Genomic DNA, 14,181 nt, shown 5'->3' with positions numbered 1-14,181 from the left:
GATGAAAAGGAACATAAGATATGTGCCTAACTATTGATTATTATATGTAAACGTTTGTTGCCATGATCACATTTATTCTTTTGCTATTTTTGCAACATGTGATCAGCATGCAAGTTTACATTAAAGAACCATTATATATACATTGATAAGAAGTGTGAAAACATTTATTCAGTGGTCTGGTCTGGACACAAAGTGTATTGGTAACATGTCCAAACATTTACAGCAATAGCTCAACAAATACAACAGTGCACTGGACAAACACAGACATCAATCAAGACCAATGCTCTTCAATTTGAAGGAATCTGGCTGCTTGTAACCTGCCTCCCTATCTTGTTTACCTAAAGCTGAATGAAAGGAGACAAACTGTTGAAATATTTGCAAAATACAAACGGATAACTTAAATTTGCGCAAAAATTATGGTTTGCAGTTAGTTAAGGTATTGTCACTGGACCAGATATTTGTGTGTGTGGACATGGTTGTTAGGCAACCTGAACAAAATCACATTTGTTGATCTCTGCAAAAAGCTGAGCTTCTAACTGATATCTTAATGCATGTCTGTTTATATGCTGACTCGGTCGAACAACCTTGGTGCTAACTACATTGATTACGGTACTCTGATTCATAGCATAAACGTCACATTTAAATTAACCGTTATCTAAGAAAATAATGCCTGTCACATCCATTTGTTTCAATAGTGCTACAGTCACATTAGCCAACAAACATTGCAAAAACTTTTCTCATTATGTAGAAATTGCAAATTCAAAATATCAAAAGCAAATGGAAAACAAAATGGCAGAAATGAGTGATCTTTGATATCAGGTTTCATTGCCTAAGACTTTAATAATCCAAATAAACAATGCTGTCAGATGCCAGATCAATACTCTAACCTTCCGTAGGTTTCTATAGGAACAAGGTTTGAGCCAGAAAACCTCTGACGTTTGTTTCAAGTGACTCACATCTACCTATACACAATGACATACAATCTATCTTGGGCAACGTCTTACAGCTGCCAGTCTCACCTTGCCATGACGATTTTCAGCCGATGTCAACCACATGTCATTGTTACAACAAATCCGCTATCTCAGCTTTGTGGATGAATAGTTTTCCATTTTGTTCATTATTATAATGCAACTGTGTCCATTTTGTCAATCTGTTAAGCTTCCCTCAAATTACACAAACAATTCTAGGTATAGGACTTCACTCCAATCAGACAGCAGTATCAGTGTGTGGGCTTCATGACACAGGAGAGCTAAATACGTAAATCTGTCATTAAGGTCCTTCCATTTCCCGTTCTGCCTAGCATCACTGCCCTGCAGGACAATCAGGAACCGGTAATTATTTCAGCTGGATGATCGGCACCGCGTCCACAAAATATACTCACACTGACACTCAAAAAGGTATCTCAGATGCTGACAAAGTTTATTCCTAAATATTTCCTTTGCCTAAAAAATCTAATTCGATCAAAGACTAATGCATTGGGAATTTGTTGAAACAAATTTACTCCAGGAGCTCAAATTTGATTAAATGTTCAATTCAAAAAGCGATCCAGGTCTTGTTGCAAAATTAATTCGGAAGTCGTGTCAATCTATACAGCCACCCAATTTTAGAAATCAATTACTGATAAAAAGATGCTTTTTTCAGAAATCAATAAAGGTTATAAGAAAGATAACCTGAACGGATAGATCTGATGACTGGTATAAAAATTACATGAAGTGTGGAGGATTTAGCCTCAGGTCTTAGAGAGGCAGAATAGTGCAGATTAAGAAATTCAATCTGGATCTAAAGATTTGGTTATCATGAGAGTCCAGGTCATAAGGACACCAGGTGTTTTCCCCTAAAGAATCTTGTAATAACAGATATAAGGAGCTCCCTGGAAGCTAATGATATTTAATAATCAGCCATTATTGTTATTTATATCCTTCTGAAACCATGATATATGAAGACAGTTTGAAGCTTGACAAATCCCCAGCACTGAGTGCGAGGGTCTTTCTGAAAGGCAAACTGCCACATTGTTGGAGTGGCACAGTTTATGGTAAACACTTTAAACAGGAATTTTGCAAAGGCAAATTGTATTATGACATATTAATTTAGAACAGATCAGAACCCGATTTGTAACAAGTCATCCATGAGCTTGATTACTCCTCTGTCAGAGTTTGACAATAAACATTCTTTGTTTTCACGACAGAGCTAGATTACCTGTAGATTTAACTGTGCTAAATTGAATTGTGTATTGATTTTGAAAGTGTATAATTTCGAGCTCTCTGTTGTCCCTAACACTTGAAATACACTCTCTCAGTTGATGTCTATCGTGCTTTCGGTCCAAAATGTTCTGCCACACATACTTTAAATAGTGTAGCATCTGAAACTATGCCTTTTGTACCCAATAATTGTAACTTCATTATCAAAACATTTGTACCAATGATTGAGAGAGAAATGTTCCATAAAGACAAGCTTCTGCGGTGATGCATCCATCAAATCAGAGGTGGTTATTGTGATTTGAAACCTCTGATTAACCAATCAGAATCAAATATTTTCCAAAATCATGGTACAATTGGGAGATAAAAATACTGTGTTTTCAATGTAGAGCTAGGTTACCTGTAGATTTGACTGTGCTATTTGAATTTGGAACTGAATACACAGCAGTATATGACTGCAGTACAAGTATCGGGTGGTCAGGCTCGCTGACTTGGTTGATGCATGTCATTGATCCCAATTGCGTGGATAGATGCTCATGATATCAATCACTGGATTGTCTGGTCCAAACTTGATTATTTACAGACCGCCATCATATAGCTGGAATATTGCTGAATGAAGCGTTAAACAAACAAACAAGTATAGAATGTCCGAGTCTGTTATCAGAGTCTAATCCTAAATTAACAAGAATTTCACAATTTTGAATATGGCATTAAGTCGTATGGGATGTCATATGAGGTGATAATGCCCCAATGTGGATTGGAAACTAAAATTACAAGCTGAATAACATATCTTTCAGCATACATAACACTTTTGACAAGACATACATCTTCTTTTGAACTGAATACAAGAAAAATGATAGACCTAGTACAAGCCTACACAGCTAAGTTTGTTTGTTGTTTAACGCCATAATCGACAGTATTTCAAACAATTGACAGCAGTCTGTAAATAATCAAACCTGACCAGACAATCCAGTGATTGATATTTTGAGCAACGATCCACAAAATTGGGGTATGATGACATGCAATCAACCAAGTCACCGAGTCCATAATGTTCCCTCTTACAACCAGCATAGCTGGGGACCAATTCTAACCTGGCATCCCCACAGGGCTAATTGTACATCTTTGGACAGTGCACTGAAAAACATTGTTCCTCTCAAGAACTGATGTAAAATGTGACAGGAACGTTACATATTTAGTTATACAGTGTTTCCATGGGAACAAAGGCACACACTGTTGGCAGTACCGGTGAGGATATGACAATGGAGCAAACATTGGTGCATGTCATGAAGCAAATCACCAAGTCTGAGCAATAGATCCAATTAGTTGCCTCTTCCAACCAACACTGGTTGCCGGGAACGTATTCTAACCTGGAATCCCCAGGGGGGACACAACTGAGCAACTGACCTGACTTGGCATCTTGACTGGACACGGAGGAGGGGGAGGGAGGCTGAGTTGTCCTCTCCTTGGTGCGCTGGGTCCGGCTGGAGAACGCCCGCACCAGTTCGTGCATACGCTCACTGAGCGTGCTGCTGACATTCGACAGGCTGTTGGAGTTAGTCAGGCTGAAAACAACACAAAAATACCAAAATAAAATATATATCCCTTATTCTGCTGTATTTAAATGAGTTGTATTAACAGCAGTCATAATGCTAACAAGCTGAAAAATTAATATATCGTTTTAGGGCAATGACAGTTGGCCGCTGGAGATATTTCTCGTTTCAGAAAGAAAATGCTGCTCTCCAGAAAGACTGAAAACCAAGTTTATGTTTTTTTTAGCCTGAATCTGATTGATGAGGCTTCTGAAGTTGTTAACAGCGGTGTGTTAGTTTGTGTCCCGACAGGAACGGAAGACTGCTACTTCAGCTGTATTACATGCCCTTTTATTTCTACTTCATTGAACACATGGAGGTTCCAGGTAGGAATTCAGACCCCCAGCAACCTTTGTTTGAATGAATTGGGAGGTCAGGCTTGGTGACTTGGTTGATGCATGTCAATTGCAATCACAATTGCATAGTTTGATTCTCATGACGTCAATCACTGGATTGTCTAGTCCAGACCTGATTATTTACAGAATGTTGTCATATAGCTGCATTAATACCCCCCGCCCTCCCAAAAAAAACCTTCACGGATGTGTATAGATATAGACGACTGCTGCTTTGCTGATTTTCCAGGGTACTATATCTCCATTCAATGCTATACGTTCTATGCTCAACATTCGATGCTGCCCGACAATCTTGACGGAAGGTCAGTTTTAAAAAGTGAACACCTGATGGTCAGGCTATTATTGATTCCCTCCAGTACCTAAGCATTCTAGTTTCAATTCAATGTAAGAGGTAAGTGAGGTGAAATTGGGATTAACGTTGCATTCAAGATTATTGCACTTATATTGCGACGTGCATGTACGTGTGTGTGTTTGTGTGGCTGCTTGTACTAGTCCGGACTGATGCCGATTTATAGTGCTAGCTCTCTGACATACCATGCTGCAATTTAACATGAATACCCCACTCAGACACAGTATACCGACTCTGAGACGACCAGTCCTTGTTTTAGCCCCTTAATGCCGAGCGCTAGACAGGGTAACAACAAGTACCATCTTTTAAGGTCTTTTTTCGTACGAAGCGGCCTGGGATCGAATCCCGGACCTTCGCTCTCCGGGCGGACGCTCTACCACTAGACAATGTAAGTGGTAAAATACTGTAAGCATTTAACACATTATTGATGAATAAAATTGCAATGAGTTAAAGTCAATAAGTTGATAATCCACCACTGTGTTGTTATTTTCTGAGAACTAACATTAAACAGTACTTTAATTAATTTTGTCTGGGATTCGAACCCATGACCATATGATATGGCATCCCAAAGGAATGTACCTGCACAGCAAACTGTACTTTAGGCAACATGGCCACCCATGTCCCTGGGTTAAATAGTTGAAATACAAGGTCATTTCAAGGCGTTTCATCATTCCAGTGTTTTACTCAGCCTGAGACAAATCCTTGTACAAACCCATCATACAAGCAGCTAGACATTCAAGAGAGTTTTACATAAAGAGGAGCCGCAGTTGGAAATAATCGTCCTTTAGTATGATTGTGAAAAAAACCAAACCTCATCAGTTAGAAACAGAAAAGTAATCACTAGAAAAGCTTGACAAAAAATATTTGTATGATTATTTTTCTATAAGAGCCAGCACAGCTTGCTCAATAAACAGAGACAGCCTTGTGTGGCCAAGATATGGTTCCTCTGTCAATCACAGTAAATGCCAATCAAATATTGAACCTCCTCATAATCTCTGCCAGATTGATTTTCCCGAATGTGACAACATGCAAACACCATTTCAACTGGACTGATCACTTTGTTCATATGTGTACTAGGTCTCAGTTAACGGGGGGTCTAAGAAACTATCCATTTCAGAAAAACAAGACGAGGGCCCTAAAGGTATAATATCATTATATGTAGGGAAATGAGAGTTTTGCAGATATTCCCCCTCATATATACATGACTGGGATTACATAAATGATAAGTGAGTGAGTGAGTTTGGCTTTCCGCCACTTTTAACATTATTCCAGCAATATCATGCGAAGGACACCAGAAATGGGCTTCTTCGGTATGACGAGCAAAGGCTCTAACCACTAGGCTACCCGACCCCCCTATAAATGATAAGAGACAGAACAAATATATACTACTCAAAAGAGAACACAATTTTTTTATATTACAAAAGTTAGTCTGGCACGACAGATAGCAAGATGACAGTGGTTACTCACTGAGTGTGAGTAGAACTTGCTGGAGTGAGTAGATCTTAATAACTAGTCACCACAGTGTATGTACTGGGTCTTCTGCATAAATGTGATCACCAATAGCTACCAGTCAGCACAGTTACATGGCTGGAATAGTGTTGCTTGGTTGGTTTGTTGTTTAACGCCGCACCCAGCTGTATTCCACCTATATGACGGGTGTCTGGAGCAGACAATCCAGTGATTAATGTGATTAATATCATGCACATTGATCCATGCAATGGGGATCGATGACATGCATGAACCAAGTCAGCAAGCCTGACCACCCGATCCTGTTAGTCGCCTCTTACGACAAGCATAGTCACCTTTTATGGCAAGCATGGGTTGCTGAAGACCTATTCTACCCTGGAATCTTCACGGGTCGGCAGGAAGAGTGCCGACTGCAGTTTAAAATATTGGCTCCTTCATGTAATAACTTCCAAACAGTGCTCTGACAGGTACTTGAGAATGGATCAGGTTTAGATCAACTTGAGTCCGACATCAAGAACTCCACTACCAGACCAGGGGAGATAACTCACATGGCAACTTTTCTAACGTGTTGAAGAACTGGAGGAGAAACTGCAAAGTCACTGACCACATTTTAACTTAAATGATGCCGAGAAAAAAAGATGATTGGGTAGCATATTACTGTTGAAGTTATGTACTGAGTCAGGGAAAATTTGCTATACAGGTACTCCAAGTCCATTTCTTTCTATCCATCAGAACCCGACATCCCACTAACTCAAGGAGACAATAATACAACATGCATTCACTCTGCAAGAACAACCTGCATGAAGCCGGGTACAAACAAAGCACTTCAAAGGTATAAAGACAGGAGACCAAACTAATCGAACATAATCTTCCAGTTTTCTTGTGTGTGGGAGAGCAGGCGGAGCCGTCATCAACAAATGCAATCTTGGTCTTTGTGCTGCCAGATTGTGACAACAGGCTAGGAAGCTGGCTGTATGTTTTGCTCAAACATGTCATCTAAGCTAATCTCAGCCCTGTCACCACAATGACAGACTCTTGACACCAGCTGAAATTAATAAAACGTTTCCTGTGTGAAGGTGGACTATTGATCTATCGACTGCAACTTACAAGGACAATAACAGCTAACACCAATTTTCAGGACACTACATCTTCTAAAATTGAAGCCTGTTGGGACTAAACTCATTTTCTTGACTCAATCTGTCAGTCTGTTAGGTACGAGGGTGATGAAGCAAGAAAACGAATAAAAACAAATATATATCATATTTGAGTATGAAAAGGTCCTTTGAGCTCGGAGCTTGATATTGGCACTTCCTGACATTGGGAATAAGTTGGTGGGTTTAAAGCTGTTTATAACAGTATTCTAGTTATAACACATTGTGTCAGCTTCAGAAGGGAGTGAGTGAGTGAGTTGGGTTTAACACCGTTTTTAACAGTATTCTAGTTATAACATGTTGTGTCAACTTCATGTGGGAGTGAGTGTTATACCCACATGTGAGATGATGCATGTGAAGAAGAGACTTCAGCATCTCATGTCATTCATTTACCGCTGGAAGGATAGATTTTCATTGGAATAAAGGTTTTCACAAGAATCAATTAATCCTGTCATATTTGGATACTCATAAGTATGGGTCTTTCTATGTCTTTACAAAACACACCACCAACAAACCTGATGCAGTGTGCAGAAATTCTGCAATCATTCACCTTATCAGAAAGGTTAAAGATAGTTGCTTATTATTCCGATGACTTAAAAAAGAATATATAAAAAAAATACTTACATAAACAAAAATAATCAGTAACAATAAATTGGGTTCAATCATTTGATTTATTTAGGTGTTTCCCCCTCTAACTCCACAGTAATAATTCCACAGGTAATAATGTCTGTCATGTTTCAGCATACAATTGAGTAGTTCGGTTGGCTAAGGAAGGCTATGGTGTTTCATCCATATTTTACGATACCAGATGTACCGGATGTTATACTGTGAGCATGCGCAGTGATATGCTGTACTTAAATGCGGGACAATGAAAGTTGAAGCACGTGCCATTGTGTTTTGCATATTTTTTCTGGGAGTTCAATCTAAGCCAACTGAACAGTACAATTGTCGCACAGTCCAAATGTCCAAAGATGAATGATGAAGTATCATTGTACACTATCCCTGTCAGCAACGTTTCAACACACAAACTTGTCTGTCACTGTGTAAAACATGATTGAACCCCTGGCCATTTACTGCCCTGCTTCTGGCCTTTCAAAAGTTGAGGATCATCAAGGCTAGAAAGTCCTCCCACCCTACGTGTTCCATTCCCAGTCAATCCAACGCAATCATTATGTGCATTGGAACATAACAATATGAGTGGCCAAGAGTCAAATGGAGGTTTAACACATTTCTGGCTACCTGGGTTGATTAGATCCAACCAGAGTTGGGGCGGTCGGGTAGCCTAGTGGTTAAAGCGTTCGCTCATCACGCCAAAGACCCGGGTTCGATTCCCGACATGGGTACAAAGTGTGAAGCCCATTTCTGGTGTCCCCCGCCGTGATATTGCTGGAATATTGCTAAAAGCGGCGTAAAAACCATACTCACTCACTCCAACCAGAGTTAAAAGTGTTAATCAAGGACAGCTTAGCATAGAACAGGAAATAGAACACCTAAATGCATCCTAGGACAAAATATTAAATGACTGTCAACACCTAATAGCAATGCAATGTCACCATCAAAGATGCATTCTTTGATTGCTAAGTATTTATATCAGAACACATGTGTATTCTAAATGCCTAAATAATCATATTTGTTAAAATATTCATGACTGAATCAATCAAAGAAACTAAATAGCTTTCCCAATGACGTCACTTGGAGGCTGCTCACCAGAGTACCACCCCCAGGAGTTCTGTAGGTATGGGTAACTCTGGTCAATGAGTTGACATGTCACCTGGGTTCATCCAGGGTATTGAAAGTGAACCAAGCACAATCACATACCCCAACTTTCTGATTCCCCGGAGAGCACATATGGTACAGCACAGTTCATTCACTAATTACCGGGGGTGGGGGGAAGCATGACTCTCCATACAAGCCTGGAATGGACTAGTCCAGTTACTGACAACTTGTGTCTACACTCATGCAACGAGGAAACCATGGCGCCAGGCATTAACACAATGCTAAAATCAATGTTATATGTTGAGATGACAATATTTGTGTTCTAAATGCAAAACATTGCCGAGATGCGAGCGAAAAACTGTTGCAATCAAGTGCACGTGTATGCTGCATGTGAGTTGTCTAAGTGAATGACCATTTGAAATTCTGGGGCTTGACCTGGGATTTTTTTTTAAAAATTAAAGAAAGTTTTAAACAAATGGCAGAAAAAGTGAACCTAATAATCAGTTTTACTCCCCCCTCGTGTGTGACCCCAAACAAATTGTTAAAAAAAAATGTGTTAAAAAAATTAACTTGTTTGGCATGTTCCTTCACTGTACATAAAGGCCACAGTTTTTTAAACAGTGACTGAAAAAATACCCTGTCTACGAAACAAATTCAAGCCCATCCACGATAATCCAGTGTATAATGTCTCCATTTTATTTCGATTAATATCACGACCCACAGCTTTGTTGAGGAAATGACATCCCAGCTCCATCTGTCTTATCACAAACTTAGCACCAAAGTACTCTCATGGGCGTACTCTGATTGGACAGCTATTTTGAGATACGGTTATATGTACTGCTCCATATAAACCATTGCGATGACATGTCCCACAGAGCTAAGGGCTATCCCATTGCGTTTTCTTACTACATCCCCAATCCAAATCTGCATCGGATGTTATATGCTTCAGCAAAGAGCAAGCCTCATGATCTAATGACAAATGCAAAATGCTTTACTTCCCCAGACACTTCCTTCAAATGCGAGTACTTATACATCAGATAGTGTAACACTATATTTACTGGTTGGAAACCAGACCGGTAGTAATCCGTACTCTCTTGATGATTCCAACCCGATAAGTACTTAGAAAGTTGTATGATCGAAAGTATAAGTACACATATTTAAAGACAAGTGGATAAGGAAGTGAATCGTGTTGGGATTTTCGTGGGATTAAAATTCATGTACATTATGGCAGGGTTGTTAGTGTGGTATGTTGGGAATTGGGTATCTATTAGGAAAACACTATGTGACAGCCAGTAGCTCTGTGTAACAACAAGTCAATATCAAAATCTTTTTTAGGGAGAAGCTCTGTTATTTTAAGCTACATGAGGTTTAGCTCCGGACTTTAAACCAGGCTATGGTGGCAAATGGGTACCGAGTATATATCACAACAGAATGGCATTGGAAAACACACTGGATTATCAAGGATACATACATCTAGTCTGCCACTATTAAAGAAATCCAACTCCGCAAATACTTCCACATAGCATGGACTGGAGACCCCCATTCCATGCCTGATTGTAGCAATTCACGGAACAATGTTAACAAAAATATGGCTTTTTTTCTGTTTTACAAAGTTCTTATCCTAATGATCACCATATAAGTTGATACTGCAATTGAACCCCCTTATCTGAAGATTCAAGCTCGGCCAAGGGATGAATTTTCTGAATTGTTCTTCTACAGAACCAACACACATAACACAAGCCGTGTCTATGATGACTGGTCACTCATGGATCACCTTGTTTACTATGTGTTTTTGCAGGGCAATTACTTTGTCATAACACTGTGGGGGGTTTAATGTTAAAAATCATCCTTCATCTCTTTAGATTAGATTAATGTTATATTATGTCTGTGGGGATGTCCAGATGATCGATCATTTGTTTCATAACAAAATATAAAGGAGTCACCTAATCTTTAAGTTCCAAAGGTAAAACATGTATCAACTCCCACAGGTTCCTGATATATGTGTTCTGTCACAATATCGTCTGATGTCATTCAGTGCTATATGGTAGCTATAGCTAGTAACAAGCATCAGAACATTCAGATTCAAGTCTACTTGTGGATGACTTTCACTTCTCTTCTGTCATCTTTACTGCACAGCATATATACCATCACCAGTGACCAATGTTAGTTTGATGTAAATAGCAATCTCATTAAAATCAGATCTTGGTTCTCGCTATTGCTAAACAAAGATCTGAAGACATCCCATTACGGGTCATGTCAGAACGACCTGTCATCGGACCAATCAAAGAATTGCTTACCAGATCATGAAAGTGACAGTCTGAATGTGTTTTCTAATCATGCAACCTCGAAAACGTTAACACAGTGTATTCTGAACGACAGTTACGGTTGTCAAAATTATCGTCTACCTCTCGCTTCCGTTGGATAAACATTTGGACTGAGGAGGTGTTGCATAGTACATGGGAAGCACTGCCATACAATCTCAACCATATACATGTATTAGACATTCTGGTTTTTTCGTTTGTTCAGTTTTCAAAATTTTAATCGAGAACTGTGTCAACATATTTTTCAAGCATAGTCTGAAATGGAAGTTGCTAGTTGAAACCAGTCCCGTAAAAAACATCTTGAGAAAGCTGCTTTCTGATTGGCTGATGTTGACTTCTTGTTAGTCATTTCACTGGTTGGTCAAAGTTTGTGAAAGGTTGTTCTGATGTGACCTGTAATGGCGTGTCCTCAGATCTTTGTTTAGCTTCAGCAAGAACTTAAGATCTGATTAATGAGATTGATGTAAATGGATGCCAAATGACTTAAAGCAGGCCTATGCTAGGACAATTGGCAGTCCTAGGAAGTTTCATTGAAATTGTTCAAACACCACTTTCTTTGCCTGAAACTGCCTCAGTGGCCATCTGCCTGGAGAGCAAAAGGTTGGTAATTCGATCCCAGGCTGCATCATACCAAAAGATGTTAAAAGATGATACTTGTTGTTACTCAATTTTAGATTTGATAAAATGTCTAAAAAAGTCTGATTTTATAGGGTTTCGATGCACATTTCGATGCACAATTTTGAACCAAATGAATCAAATGACATAAAGCTGACTTTGCCACAGATAATCAAATCCTCCATCACATAGAAATTCATTGTCTCATCACCTTGTCTATGCTACCCTCCCTTCCTGTCACGAATCAATGCCTCATTACCACAGCAACAATCAGGCCACACAAGATTGTCCACATTCCACTCTTGTCTTTGTCATGATTTGGTTTTCCATCCACACAGTGTCGACCTTTCATCACAGATTCTTGGGAAACTCTTGCATACCGTAAAATTGCTCTTGGCACCAATGGCATTTGATTGTGGCGCTTGTCAATACGGGAAGCCTAGGAATGACAGAAAGGTGCCATATCTGTCAACATTATGGTTCCATTACATCCATCATAGCATGGAGGTGACTGAGTGACGATATCGGGGGCTAACAAATACAAAGGGGAATTTGAACCAGTCTGTCAGAGAAATAAAGCGTAAATGATGTTTAATAACACAGTCAGAATTACTCCGGAGACATCTCAAAATATTTTTCTGATGTAAAAGTTACAAGCGCTGAAATTTGAAAAATAAAGACCTTGACAATGATTTGGAAGCTAATAGACTGATCTATAAGTTATCACTGCTGACTCCTTACAGCCTGATCTAGAAGTTATCACTGCTGATTCCCTATAGCCTGATCTAGAAGTTATCACTGCTGACTCCCCGTAGCCTGATCTAGAAGTTATTACGACTGACTCCCTATAGCCTAATCTAGAAGTTATCACTGCTGACTCCCTGTAGCCTGATCTAGAAGTTATTACGACTGACTCCCTATAGCCTGATCTAGAAGTTATCACTGCTGACTCCTTATAGCCTGATCTATAAGCTATCACTGCTGACTCCTTATAGCCTAATCTAGAAGTTATCACTGCTGACTCCCTGTAGCCTGATATAGAAGTTAGCACTGCTGATTCCGTATAGCCTGATCTAGAAGTTATTACGACTGACTCCTTATAGCCTGATATAGAAGTTAGCACTGCTGATTCCCTATAGCCTGATCTAGAAGTTATCACTGCTGACTCCCCGTAGCCTGATCTAGAAGTTATTACGACTGACTCCCTATAGCCTGATCTAGAAGTTATCACTGCTGACTCCTTATAGCCTGATCTATAAGCTATCACTGCTGACTCCTTATAGCCTAATCTAGAAGTCATCACTGCTGACTCCCTGTAGCCTGATATAGAAGTTAGCACTGCTGATTCCCTATAGCCTGATCTAGAAGCTGTCACTTCTGACTATAGGCCTCCACATAGCCTGAAAGACTTCTAAATGAACTTGAGAAGGAAGGCCTCTGTCAAGTATTGACAGCCAGCCGGTGTACTTCACTGCATTACTGGGCCAATCTCTCACGTTATTACAAATGAACACTTGAATGACTTCCTACCACTTCTGTAGACCAATACACTGAGTTATTGCAGCGTTATTCACTTGACCGATTTGATTCTCGGTTTAGTATGATCATCCAAGGCTCCTTAACTGTTTTTACACCAGCACATTGTGAATTTACTGGCATTAGAGGAGGCAGTTCACACAGGGGTCACCATGGTTTAAATGTAGATGGTCTGAACACGTCACAGCCAACTCTCAGTGCAGGGATGTGATGGATGCCTGAAGGCAACCATCTTTATCAAAACCGATGCCTGAATGAAACAATATTTTCTGTGAGTATATTTTTCAAAGAGTATACATGTAGTTGAAAAAAATATATACAGAAAATTACGAACAAGATGAAAAAAGGGTTATAAAATCAACCCACAGGGCTGTCATTGGACATAATGGCAAAGCATATATATTTTTCTTGTAACATCAACAACCAAATAAAACCATAACACGCTATAAAAGGACATATGTATGGCATGTTCCAGTCCCTTTTTGTTACAATTTCTCCTTTTAAGAGGTACTAGAAGTGGGTTAGTTGGCAGTCCCGGTTGGTTAGTTGTGTCTGCCAACTCGGCTATCAAAGTCATAAGGCACCAGCTACAGGATCTAGCCCTCGATGGGTTAGTCCTGCACCATGACCGTGGAATGTATCTATTTTATGAAAAAATAATAATCTAGAAATGCATACAAAAGCAAGTCTAGCCAGCTCAAGCTACCTCTATTCCACATCAGCATAGGGAATTTTTTTTATTTTTAGAGTCAAGAAGGATATTGTGTAATATAAAATTTCAGAGACTAAATGTTAGTCTATCGATGGGTGTATATCTGTCATAATGTCACACAAGGCACCAGCTACAGCATCTAGCCCTCGATGGGTGTATATCTGTCATCATGTCACA

The 14,181-nt window shown here is 39.5% G+C and overlaps 1 protein-coding gene across 1 annotated transcript in view; it reads right to left on the bottom strand.

The window, feature by feature from the left end:
* The window catches only part of LOC139454312 (cyclic nucleotide-gated channel beta-1-like), a 160,435-nt gene that overhangs the window by 40,372 nt on the left and 105,882 nt on the right, over nt 1-14,181 (bottom strand). Inside the window, exon 3 of the mRNA XM_071235940.1 lies at nt 3,600-3,757. Within this exon, the coding sequence (XP_071092041.1) occupies nt 3,600-3,757 (158 nt within the window). The remainder of the gene's footprint in view (nt 1-3,599; nt 3,758-14,181) is intronic.

This window comes from Haliotis cracherodii, unplaced genomic scaffold, assembly GCF_022045235.1.
Source record: "Haliotis cracherodii isolate W230 unplaced genomic scaffold, xgHalCrac1.p SCAF_10, whole genome shotgun sequence".
NCBI lineage: Eukaryota > Metazoa > Mollusca > Gastropoda > Lepetellida > Haliotidae > Haliotis > Haliotis cracherodii.
Note: the sequence above shows the minus strand (reverse complement) of the source record. Positions and strands in the feature narration are given on the sequence as shown.